This window comes from Pterocles gutturalis, unplaced genomic scaffold (assembly GCF_000699245.1).
Source record: "Pterocles gutturalis isolate BGI_N339 unplaced genomic scaffold, ASM69924v1 scaffold12556, whole genome shotgun sequence".
Taxonomy (NCBI): domain Eukaryota; kingdom Metazoa; phylum Chordata; class Aves; order Pterocliformes; family Pteroclidae; genus Pterocles; species Pterocles gutturalis.
Window position 1 is genome coordinate 50,445 of NW_010103156.1, and position 13,363 is coordinate 63,807.

The 13,363-nt window shown below is 42.7% G+C and overlaps 1 protein-coding gene across 1 annotated transcript in view; it reads left to right on the forward strand.

Annotated features, from left to right (window-relative positions):
* The window catches only part of LRCH3 (leucine-rich repeats and calponin homology (CH) domain containing 3), a gene marked incomplete at its 5' end in the record, with an annotated part of 34,175 nt that extends 26,905 nt beyond the window's left edge, over window positions 1–7,270 (forward strand). Inside the window, 2 exons of the mRNA XM_010086596.1 lie at window positions 1,521–1,598; window positions 7,142–7,270. Coding sequence (XP_010084898.1) covers window positions 1,521–1,598; window positions 7,142–7,270 — 207 coding nt within the window. The remainder of the gene's footprint in view (window positions 1–1,520; window positions 1,599–7,141) is intronic.
* Window positions 7,271–13,363: the final 6,093 nt, after the last annotated feature.

A 13,363-nucleotide genomic window follows, 5' to 3' on the forward strand; every position in this document is an offset into this window, starting at 1 on the left:
TAGAGAAAGGTCAAGAACTGTGAAATAAGGACAGAGTATTTACCTAATCTGTATTTGTGGAAGTCAAAGTTCAGTGAAAATATTTGGGGTCAGCTACTTAAAAGTAGTATGACAGGCAGATTGCTTGCTATACACCTTTAAATTGTATGAATAAGTAAAAGAAAACCTGAAGATTGTTCCTGGGGAAAGAAGTTGAAACATGCACGTTGTGTTTGCTTTTCTGGATTTTGGAGTCAGTCTTTGTGTTGGCTGGAATTTGAACTGGCACTTACAGGGCTGCCTACTGTATCATTGTGGTTCCTCTCCCTTGGACTTACTGGGAACAAGCAGATGTCCTCATTATTTTGAGAACGATTGAACTGGACATGCCAACTTTTTAGGCAGATTGTGGAATCATTAAGAGAAAAGGCATACAGCCGCTATTCAGAAGACTTGCGTCACTGAGAGTATCTTTTCAATGGCCTGGTTTTATGTGCTGTTGAATATTCTGTGTTAGGAATTAAATCATGGCTTTGTCATATAAATCCTAAGGAAGAGGCAGCGTTTAGCTGCACAGCTCCAGGAGCAGAAGATGCATCATGTCATTCCTCAGTCACAATGTGATCTTTGTATTCCCTTCGTTCTTCGGGAGAAAGAAGTCGGCGCTAGCCTTTAACCTGTATTCTTGGTGGGGAAATACAGCACGTTGAGGGGACAGAGCAGAAACCCCATCACTTAGGGCAAAGTATTGAACCCACAGAGGCTGCTGCCTGCTGCTACCTAGACTGTGGGTAGCTTGTTCAAAGGAGAAGGAAGCTTGTGTCTCTTTAACCAGAAAAGAATAAGCTTCAAGAATAGAAACAAGACAGAGCCTGTGCCATGGTATGTTTGTGTAGAGGTGTGAAAGCTAACTGTAGAAAAAAGCTTACTTGAAAAAAATGCCAGTGAGTGCAATTCAAACAGCTACATCAAACACATCTACAAGAGGCTTATGAGCAGCAAGCTTAATTACAGTTTTCTTCCATTATTTTCTGGTTTCATCTAGCATTTATTTTCTTTGTCTTTTTGTTAATTGAAATATAGTTTGATATTTATATATTTTTGTATTTTAGTAATCCAGAACAGTCTCCAGGTTGCTTCATAACATGGAAGTGTTCTGAAATCACAGCATGGAAGCCATGCATGTGTGTTTCACTCAAAACATATTTTTAAAATTATCATACTGTAGTCACTAAAAGTGTTAGCCAGTTTTATATAACGCCTTGTATATAAATATTGCACAATTTAGGATTGTCTTTTTTTAAAAAACATCCAGCATTCGTAAATTAGCTTTTCATAAAATAGCTTTGAGTTTTGGGCTTACTTTTCTAAAGAAAAGCAAACTACAACAAAGCCTGCTTTGAATTAGACAAGCTTATGTCAGTGTGGTATGTTTTTGGCAAAGCGATTTATTGAGAGTTTTATTTAAGTAAAAAATAACGATCTTTTAAAATCCTGCCAATTAAGAACACTGTGTGCCTGCCTCCTTTACTTCTTTGCAGCCTAAACTTACAATGGCAAAATGCAGACGAAACGTGGAGAATTTCTTGGAAGCTTGCAGAAGGATTGGAGTGCCTCAGGTACGTATTTCTGCTATCCTGATATAATGTTTCAGGTGCAGTTTTGTACAATGCTTCAGAAAATAAAAACGTCTTTGAAAGATTTGATGGAAACAAAATGTTTCAAGGTTTAGAAGGTTCAGGTATAAGCTGTGTCCTGCGGTATAGATCAGACTTATCTTGCATTGTCTTCCAGGAACAAAATGAAGTCAGAGTTTATTAGAGGTCTGATTCACTTATTGCTGTGCTTCAAATTCGTAACAGCTGATGCCATTCAAGTCTGCCTTTAGAATTGCAAGGTAGTCCTATAAAAACAATTATATTTTCTCAATATTAGATATTTGACAGATTAAAAGTGGGATAAAATTTGGATGATGTTTCGCATATGTTACTTTTATCCCAAAGCTTTTCATGTTCCTTCAGAATAATTCTCTCAACGTGAACGTCTTTACTGTCTTACCAACAAGTCACAGTATTATTGGCCTTTCTCTGATGGTAGCTACCTTTGCATAGGTCCCAATTCCTTTGTTATGTACCAGTGGTAGAAGTCTGTCCTGTGGTGTTCCTTGTCCTCTTCTGAAACTTGGAAGAGCTAGGAGGTGGGAACATACAAAGTAGTCCATCTGAGTCCAGTTATCCTGTTTTACACTGTCCTCTCCTTTCCACTTTGTCTTATTCAGCAGCTGTATCAGTACACATAGTTTTGATATGTCATGTTTTTCTGAAATTTTCTTCTAATGCATTAATTGATTTGGTTTCTTATACTGCTAAGCATTAGTGTTTCTGTTGTAGGTGCTGTTTTCTTTCTTTTGTGCTGTGAAAGGGAAAAGTAGACCCAGTGACTCATTTCCCAGCTATTTCTAAAAGCGATGTTCTCGATTCAGTCATGCAGTGTTTTCAGATAGCTTCACTTGCAGGCATTTGAGCCACTGGGATTTTAGGATACCATATTTACTGAGCTGCCTGGCAATTTCACACGACTCAGTGCTGAATCATGTTGGAACGTGGTAGGGAGTTGTAAGTAATTGTTAGTACTTTGAGATCCTGCACTGGTTTGGTCCCCTAAGAAACTCCCAGCAGAACTGCACAATATAAATTCTTCTGGGGCAAAATTGTTCAGTTCCATCCCAGCTTCCCTATTTATAATTACCCCAGATAATGAAATTGTAATTTTTATGGGATTGCAGTACAGAGCGGTCACTGAAATGACCCACATTTAAAAACAAACAAACAAAAAATCTGCTCAAGAAAAAGTCTCCTGTAGCCCCAGTCTGGAACATCTGCTACACCTGCAGTCTAGGACCCTCCTGTTTTTCTCATATTTCTTGCTTTAATATGAAAGAGTTCAAGGAGAGTGTCTCTGGGGAAATTTACTGAAATACCCCCACCTGAACTCTAAAGTTGCTCTCATATGTCTACATTACATATCTACTGAGATGTGAACGTAAGATATCTGTATGCAATAATGGCGTGGCAGCCTAGTATATTTTGCTTGAAAAGATGCCTGCAGGTATTTCTTTCATTTAATTCTAATTACAAAAAGAAAAGGCTTTCTGAAAGCATGGATCTATGTAGAAATACTTACCTTCTAAGAGGAAGGCTGCTTTTAGAAAATGCTAATTACAGGCACCACAGTGGAGCAGCTATTTCTATAGGACCTTGCTGGTCAAAGCCCTGGCATCAAAAGAAACCGACAGTTGGACAGATTGATATGTGCGTCTAGATTTCACTGATTTACAGCTGTTACCTGGGTGAAAGGGAGGGAAAGAAACACAGTGGGAATAGTTACAGAACACTTAAACTCTAATTAGTAGTAGATATTTCTGCATTCAATCCTGAGTGACACATAAATAATCCCTTGTCCTACTGTTTTCATTAACTAAGATGGAGACTTAGCTTTGGTGAGTACTCAGTGCCAGCAGCATCTCAGAAGCCTGTAGCCTCTTCATTTCCCCTGGAGAAAAATGGTTTTCACTAAGGCATGTGTAAACTGCTGTGTTTTTAACAACAAAGATTGTTACATGTTTAAGCCATGCAGGCAACAAGCACCTCACTGAACACAGAATATTGGCATTGAATGAGTTCTTTGCAATGGAAGTCTTGCAGATTCCTTTGTGAGAATTAACCAGCCATGCTTCTCGAACATGTAGGTTATATCTGAGATGTCTGATGACTGACTGCTTCGTGGATGTTGCTATGGCTAACTGACTGACCTTTTTTTTCTGTCTGTTTTCCCTTCCTGCTTACACACTCTGGACAGGACAATCTTTGTTCCCCTTCTGACATTCTTCAGCTAAACCTCAGCGTTAAAAGAACAGTTGAGACTCTTCTTTCCCTGGGGACAGATTCAGAAGAATCCAGTCTTGTCTCCCTTTCCATTCAGCTCTGGGGCTTTGTGGTGTTTTACTGTACTCTAATGCTAACGCTCTGTATGTTCTATCGCTGGGTCTTTTTTCTCTAGCTGAAAGGTAGTGTTGCTGCTTCCTCCCTCCATCACTCCGGTGCTTGGGAAAGGATTTTGGTATTTGTCAAGACTGTGTGTATCAAGTGCTTTCTTTCCCACTGATGGGACAGAAGTGACAAGTACGATGTGTAAACACATTGGTGGACCCACACAACCATCTGTGACATAATTCACATTTGTATTTCTTGCGTCATATTTGGCAGATGTAATGCTTTTACAGGGGAGGAAGTGCTGTCCGTGGGCTAGAGCAAGGGACTGAGGTTAGGACATGTGGATGCATGCTGTAGTCTGCTGATGAGTCATGTAGTACTGGGAAAACTGCGTTGTCAGTTTGTGCCTCAGTTTCCCCATCTGTATAATAGGAATTACACCCACTTTGGTAAATTGCTTGAGGATTGTCTGATGAAAAATGTTACAGAATGCGAAGTATTTTTTTCCTACATCAGTGTTCTTGATGAGATCTCACAGTCTTAGGAGACATGGTCTGGTAAGTTTTGTCCACAGGACTTTGGTATTTTTTTTCTTAGCCCTAGTCCCTTATCCTGCTTCTGAGAGACTGTATGGACTGTGGTGTATTACTTTTAGCCAGGATTCTTAAAATAACTGTCAGGGAATCCTGAGCTACTTGAGCTTCATAACAGAGAAATTTTCAGAGAAACTGAACTCTTCAACAGCTTTGAGAGGAAAGTTTTCTGGCACAGAAGGAAAAATCTTCAAGATTCTATCAGATGCCCCAGAATGTCATAGCATTTTACTGTGCTCTGCATAAAACTTAACAAAAACTTCTTGAGTTGACACTTGATTGGGGGCACCCCAACCCATGCTTGTGCCATGCTTAGTCCCTTCTTCCTTATCCTGTAATTTTCATAAACTTTTGTAACTTACAGCTGCAGAAATACACATCCCAGCTGCACGATCACTCTTCACTGTTTTACAGAACTCAGGTAGTCTTCCATAAAGCTTCAAAGCTTTTCCCTCCCCAGGAAAAGCACCCTGGTGCTTTAATGCTTTAATGTCTCAGGGACACCTCAGAACTTCAGGGCACTCCCCATGTGATGTGCAAAGACCATGTCTCCTCAGAGTGCAGATTGATTCAGGGAGCTCTGCTCAGAGACCAGTGACAGGTAAGTGTTCAGTACAATGGCTGTTCTGAATGTGTTCTCAATAAATTTCTGTTGTGTCTGAAAATAGTCAATGGCTTGTAAGCCCAGTTAAGTGGTGTTAGCATTACGACCTTAACCTGGCAACAACTCTGAAGCACTGTTTAAGATACACAGGAGTTTAGTTGCAGCTGTGGTCACTACCAGTAAAACTGTGTTATGTGTGCGTGGATCTCACAAGCTCTTGTAACATAAATTATTTCACAAAGGAGCAAGTGGAGGAGTTGGTGCCCTCTTTCCAAATCACACACAGTGTTCTCTCCAAGCAAAACATTGTTGAGGAAAGAGGGGACCTTTGGCAGGGGGAGATTGTTTTATTTTTAAATAAGCTATTTTTGCACTGCTTACTGGTATGAACTAAAATGAACTCAGTTCCTACATTTCTTAACTTCTTCTAATGAACACTGTGATAAAAGCTGCAAGGGGTTTTACACTAACAGTGCCTTCCAGTTTGTAAATGTTGTTTGTCATGACTGTCCGGAGTGTGGAGTCATTCCAAAGCTTTTCCCCTTACCTATCTGCATTCATAAGAAAAAAGATAAGGCATATGTGCTCAAGTTTACAGTATTTTCTCAAAAAGCACACTTTCTTTTTTCAAAATGCCATAGATTTGCTGTAAGAAAAATGTATTTCAGCCTGATCATGTGGCTTACTGTGAGAATTTCAGTCTGGGTTCATTTGTTTTCTCTCCACTCTGAGCTTTGCGGGAGAAGTGTTGGCTGCCACTGTTGATGCTGAAGGATTTATTTAACATCAAAAATCAGTAAAGATTCAAAGAGTGGAGAAATGTAGATTACCGTGGAAAGAACATGTGACAAATAATCTCTGTAGCTGTGTAGGAAGGACACACTTGGGTTAGTCTCTGCAAATACAGAGCTGTTGGACGTGTATCCTGACTGTTGCAGAGTGAGGATGGTCAGGATGTGCCAAGGACTTAACGTAGGATGAGGCTTTAAATCCATCTTAGACTAAGAATAGCACAATTATTAATAAACACTTTGAAACCTCTTTTTGCATTTTGTGTATTACTCTTATTAATTAGAATTATTTTGGAGGTAACCTGCCAAGCGGGTGTACTTCTGGAAGGTAAATAAGTGGTAGTGACTCACACATAACATAGGATGGGTGTTTGCCTATAAATATACTGTCGATTTCTCGTAGCCATGAACAGGAGAAGTGGCTTTTTCTACACTTATGATCAAGGTTATTTCAGTCATACATAGAAGGAAGTGGGTTTTTTTTCTTTTTCTTCCATAAAACAACTTGTGCTTTCTTTTTTTTCGTGCCTTCCAAGAAATTGTTGTCATGACAGAGATCAGCACATACAGAAGGGCTTCAGATGGGCAATGTGTTTCATGACATGGGAATTGCTTTTAAGTACAACATTTCCTCTCTTAGACTTGGTGCACAGTGTCTCCATAGCACACACCGGTATTTCATTCTTGGCTTTAAAGCAGGTCTTTCCTCACGTTTGAAAGCCGAACAGGCTTGCTACATGAGGACTCCCTCAAAAAGGCAGTTGTGTTTGGGAAGGAAGCCATGGTTCCTTTCCTGCTCTGTGTTGTAGCAGGGTCATTGTGTTGAAGCAAAGCTTTCCCCCTCCTAAAGTTCATCTGCTTCTGGTTTCATAAACTGCTGCCGTTTCACTGCGGGCAGATAGAGGACAATTTGCTATTCCCTGCTTCTCCCACAATCCTTTCTCAAATTATTCTTTGTACAATCTTCTAATAAACAAACACAAGGATTACCCCAAGGCCTTCTCCTTTGAGTAGTCATGTTAACGGTTCTTTAGTCACGAGCAGAAGTTCCATTTCATACCTGTGTGTGTGCTAGCTCTCCATAACATTTCATATTTCAGTCACCTTTTGCTTAATTTTTTATTCTTTTGAGTTGAGTGTTTTTCATCCATTTTGTTTTTCTTTGTTTTGTTCCCCATTCAGGAGCAATTATGTTTGCCTCTACATATTTTAGAAGAGAAGGGTTTGACACAGGTAGCTGTGACTGTCCAGGCGCTCCTGGAGCTGGCACCCCCAAAGCAGCAGCAACTTCACCACTTGTCTGCTGTGTAAAGACCTCCGGGACCTTTTGGGTTACCTTGGCTAAGCAGAAGGACGCGAAGACTTTACTGCCCATGCAGTGCATCCAAACACACAGAGCTCTCTTCTAAGGAAAGGAGTTTCCGTGATTCCTGACAGGAATGTTTTACTTCATTTCTCCATTTTTTTTGGAGATCACAACAGTTTCCAATAACATTTTTGTTAATATTTTTGCCCCTTATTTAAAAAAATGAGAGTTCACTGGGAGGAGGGCAGGGAATTTGAGGGGCTGGCTGTTGGAGCCAGCTGTAGAAACTGACCGTGGAGACAGAAGACATGGGTGTAGGGTTTAGAAAGCAATTCCTAGGGGAATTTGTTTGTAAAAAAAAAAGGATGTTGCTGCAGTGGACGTGTGGGGAATGAACTTTCTTTCCTTCCTCGCAAGGTTCAAAGCAAGGGAATTTCTTTGCCTCGGAAGAACAACAGCTATTTCTATGATATATTTTTAAAAAATTGCAACACACATCTTAACCTGCAGTGTTTGCTAACAGGGTCAAATCTCATGCAGCTGTAACTTGTGTTGGCACATGCTCATTACTCAAAATTTTAAGAAAAAAAAAAAATTTCCCCAAGGGAAAAAAATACTGCATGTTTTCTCCACAAGAAACACCTTAGTAAAAGATACTAAATCAGAACTGTTCAATTCATATTAATCACATCAGCTGGGTTCACTTTCTGTTTGGGTTTTAACATGTCTGTATCTGAAAGGCATTTTTCCAACGTCAGTGGAGGGAGATCTCCTGCCTCCTCTCACTTGCCCTTCTGGTCACGTAGGGATGCGTTTGGTTGCTCAGTGGTTTTGTCAAATGATGACTAGATGTCATCAAGAACCATGGATATATTTTCACTGCAGTGTGAAGAATTGCAGCCTGCCATACTGATCATTGGAAACCCATTATCAAATAATATGTTCATTAGAGGCTGAAGCATCCCGTGCAGACGTGTCAGCACTGGTGAGGGTCCCAGCCACTGCGAAATTTGTCATTTTAAGAACACAATTACTGAATTCCCACAGGTGGGCTGCGAATTGCCAAAGCAGCAATCTGTTGCAAAAGGTAACTTCTATTTGTGGGTTTAACAAGGCTTTAATAAATAAAGCTATTTATCATTGGAATTTATGTAGAGATGCACTGGTTATACAAACTACCATTACTTACTCCCTCTGTCCTTAACATAAAATGGAAGCTCAGTACACAGACAGGAATGGGAGAGGCAGTTGACCAGTTTTGCATTTTCCTGGAAAGCTGACCTGCAAAGCAAAGACTGTGTGTGCTGTGGTCCTAGTGACGAGGCCAAGCTCGCTACTGCTTTTTTTTCCCCCCCCAAAAAAAAGACTTTGCAAAATCCAGTCCTCTACCCAGGCAGTTCCTGTGTTAGGTTTTGGCCAATTTAAAGCATCCCAGAACGTTACGTTACTACCACATGGTGCACGGGGTCTGAGACCAACTTCAGGCACCAGGGGTATTCCAGCTGGGATACAGCTGAAGCAGAATACACAGAGAAGATTTCATGGGGATAAAGGGAGGAGAAGAAATGGGAACAGGCTAGCTGAAAGTCATTTTTGCTGAAGTAAACCTGCCGTGGGGATACTGGCAAGGACACATTTTAGCTGGATTTTTCCCCTTTTGATTTATATTTTTGTTTCTGCTTCATGTATTTCTTTCAAGGTCCATTGTGGTGACTGTTGAATCCCTTATTTCACGTGATTATTCCAGTTGCCTCTTATTGGCATTGGTTGATCACTTACAAGAGAACACCTGAAGGGTATTTGAAAGTGCACAGCTGAAAAGAGAAACCTTTTCATACTGGGTCAGCACACTGCCCTGAGCCCTGCAAGAAACAAAAATGCCAATAACTTGCAACACACAGAGGAAGAGAGCAGCTCCCTACATAGTTTCCTCCCTAAGCAGGTCTAGTGTTTCAGTTCATTTTGCTTGCAAGCAGTGTTGGTAATTCTTAAAGGATTACATAAAGTATCTGAACTCTCTGCTGTAGTTCGTGGAGGGGAAGATTCTGCTGCTTGCAGCAAACAGTATGGACCACAAATGTTTCTTGTATGTTTGTCTCTGCATATATTTGAAAGAGGGGGGCACTGACTTCATCTTAGTTTTCAGCACTAGGTCACTTGTATTGTTACAGGGGCATGGTGACTTTTTAATATCACACCCTTTGTGGACTGCTTAAATATTCCTGTTTTAAGAAAGCCGTTCCCTTCCTGGAGGTGTGAGGGTGTGGTGTGTGCTCCAGCCCAGCTTCCAGCACGTGGGGAAAATGAAACTTAACAGTATTCAGGTTGGTGGAAGTTTGACATTTCATTAATGCTAGTTGTTAGCAATTAATGGGGTAGGGGCTTGGGTCTGAACTGCAGGAAATGTCCCGTTGTGCTGGCTGACACAGGTACTCCTCTGCACGAGCGGTGCGCAGGCACGGCAGCTGCATTGGCGTGAGGAGCGATGGCTGCACGGCCAGGCAGGTGTGTCCCCACTGTCGCTGACTTTGTTGGAGGCAGCGGTTCGCTCTGGCAGTGTCAGTGTACGTGGTCATGTCAGTCTGACATTGGTGGTCCTGTGTTTTCATGCTGGCAAACACTACGTCTTGACCAGACGTTTAGGACAAAAATCCAAACCTAAGGTTTAATCACACGGTTTGTTTAATGTATTACACCAAAACCAACTTCAGTTCTCTTTTGCAAAGTGGGTTGTGATTTTTTTTTTTTTTGGTCTATTTATGTGCAATTTTTGTTGTATCCCATGAAAAGAATATTTTAAAGAAAATGTTTATAAGTTAAAGCGAAGAGGCAATTGTCTTTCCTCTCTGGGGCATTTGTGTTGGAGGATGTGGGAGGAATCCATCCGAGTGTTTCGTGCTTGCTGGTGTTCAGATATTGACTCCATTGTGTCAAGATCAAGGCGCACGGGCACTCAGGAGTCCCTGATGGCATTGTGGTGATGGGGGCAAAACAGCCGGGGTTTGGGTCTTCCCCTGGTGAAGGGGGAGGCTTTCTGAAAGGCCCTGACCTCAGTGGCCTGTTTAAAATAAAGCAGAGACAACTTTTGATAGTGCCGAGAACACCTCTTCTTGGTAGTGTCACGATGGCAAATGGTATTTTTATCCTGTTAATGGCTATAAATGGTTCTTTGAAAAAATGTTTTAGAAACAGAGGACTTCTAAGGTGAATTTGGACATCTAAAAAAATGCTTTTGTATAGATAATGTGATGTTTTACAAAGTGATCTAATTTTGTTTTTTCTGAAAACAGTGTAAACGTGTAATTAATAGAGTAAAGGATTTTAAAGCTTCATCCCATGCTGTATGTCTGTAAATACATTCCATAATTTCTAAGTCTGTTACATATAAATGTGTCTGAATATTGTATACTTTATTTTAAATTGCCTGTATTCTGCCAGTAGTGTGAACTTCTAGCACATTGATAATATAAAAGGAAAGCGGGGTAATTTGAAATAAAGTTTTAAAGCTTACATGAATTGCAGTATTGGTTCCTGCTGGTTTTCTTTTGCATCAGTGAATGTCACATCCTCTGTGTCGGGTGTTTATTCCCCTTCCACGTTGTCACAGTTGGCAGTTAATGGACCCAGTTTGTATCTCTAGTTTTCACAGTTCATCAGGATAGAAAAATTCCAGCTTTTTTACACACGTTCTGCAGCCGCATCAGAAGCTTTTTCTTGGGGATATTTTTAACCTTCCCCAGACACTGAGAAGTGATTTTGTACAGAATCCTCTGCTCTTCCCTCCCCACCCCGCCTTTTTTTTCCTTCTCAAAGTACAACGTACATTCTAGATCTGGGGAGTTTGCTGCTGCCAGTGCTGGGGCTCCTTGTCATTTGTGTGTTTTGCTTGGTTTTATCCTGTCTTGGGTTCGATCTGTAAAATTTGCACCCCCACTTTATGCCCCTGCAGCATTTGAAAGGTTTCATCTTATTAGCCAAAATGTTTACTCCTCTTTTCTTCCCTCCTCATAGCTAGTTTTTATTATAGAAAAAAGAAAACAAAACCCACACCTAGAAATTGCTGGAGATCCACAAACCTTCCATACGTCATGCACGCTGCGTACCCCTGTGGTGCTGTTCCCTGCTGACCCAGCTGCTGCAGCATCCTTGGTTTACTGCCTGGTGACACCGTTCGTCACTTGGGACATCTCCATTCCTGCCTCGGTGAGGGCTGCCCAGCTCTCTCGGGTTCATTTCTCCCCTTCTGTCTAAAGTTTCCTCCTGACCAGCTTCTCAGCCTCCAGCCTCTGTTCTCCATCTACCTCTCTGGAAACCAGTTTCTCCAAAGGGCTTGTGATCTCTAGTTCTCCCTGCAGAAGATGTCCCGGGTGTGTGCTTTGATCCCGTCTCTCCATAGCTGGAAAAAAAGAGAAGTGCCGACCCTGGCAAAGTTCCTCAAAACTGCCGGGTTTTGGGACACTGCTCTCTGCTCCCGTCGCTGGATGTGCTCGGAGCTGGACGGTTTCTGACTGAGCGAGGTAAGGCTGGTAGGGAGGAAGGCCGGGGGCAGCTGGGTGGGTGGGTGGGTGGCAGCGTGGCCGCAGTCCCCAGGTGCACACCTGCTGTTCTCAGCCGGGAGAGGTCAGCTCGCGGGGGTTCACTCAGGTTAAAAACCTTGTCTCCATCACACTGTCATCCAGAGGCCAGGATGCTCATGTTGGGACTGAAGATTTCAGCACCCTCCCCACCTTGCTGGAATAGCAAACCCAATTCTGCTGTTGCTTTTTTATTATTTCATTTTGGAAATAAAAAGTAGCCCTTCCCCTATGCACACAGACACAGCTTCCCGATTTTGGAAGCAGACGTTGCTGTGCCTGTGCAGTTTATGGTTCTGGATTATTTTGTTGTTTTTTCTCTGAGATACTGGTCACTGAATTTAAAGTTTTGAATTATTCCATGATCCAACACAGTGTGTTAACTTCCTGCTGGCTTGTTCACTCGAGGGACTCGATGTACCATAACAACAAGTGCTGTTACACTGGCATCGGGAACGGGGGGTTGAAGGGGAGCCCAGCCTGGGCAACATCCCTGGATGCGGAGGATGTTTTGGAATTATGTTATATATTGTTCTCTGCTGAGAAGCAAGCAAAGCCCAGCTGCTGCCATGCTTCAGTTGTTTGGTTGTATCACTAACATGTGCCTCAAGTAATAAAAACCGTGGCCGTAATAAACTCTTGCCCCTCCATCCTATCCCACTTCTTCCTTTGCTCAAAACCTCTGAAGAGTTTGTGATCAAACTTCATTCCTTCCACCTGAACCTGTCACCTGTTAACGCCCCCCACACATGGAGAATACTAGTCCTGAGGGAAACGGATGAAGTCAGCAGCACACGAAAAAGAAGAGTTAAAATTAGGAACAGAATTCCTGTGGCTGCTGGGTGGTGCCTCCCGCAACAAGGAGCCGAGGAGCCGTGGTGCAGGCGTGGGGTGTGAGCACAGTCCTGGCTCAGCTCCTGCCATCGCACGGGAGCGATCCCTGTTCTCACCAACACGTGGGGACCACGGAAAGCGAGCGAGTGTGTTCATGGTGCTGGTGCTGGAACAGGAACACGTTCTGGTTTCAAGTAAGCAGCAGTGCTCCAGCAGTCATACCAACACTTCCAACGCGAGTTTGTCTGGAGCGTCTGGAATTGCAGTGTTCCCTTGGCAGTTGATGCTGCCTGAGAGTCGGGCACCAGCCCCTCTCCTCCCATTTAGAGAGTTCTGAGCCAAAGGCTGCTCACCATTGCAGTCATCTCACTTCACAGGTTTTGGCACAGTGCAGTTCAGACAGGAGGGTTTTGGATGCGGCCAGCACGGGCTGGTCACAGAGAGCACGGCAGACTTGGCATGGTCTGAGCTCGCTGCCCTGCGTGGGAGTGTCGGAAAGCAGCCAGCTCCACAGCAGGGCTCGTTCTGCTTTGTGCACAGACCTGTGTGTGACCGACAGCTGTGCTAGGAGCGAGGGCTCCTTTCTTGGTTAAAAAAGCAGCACACTGCGCTCCCAGCAGCACCGCTCCCTGCCTGCTGCCCATCCCGCCGCGCAGCGACGGTGGCCGGGGTGGCGGGGCTGGCTGGGAC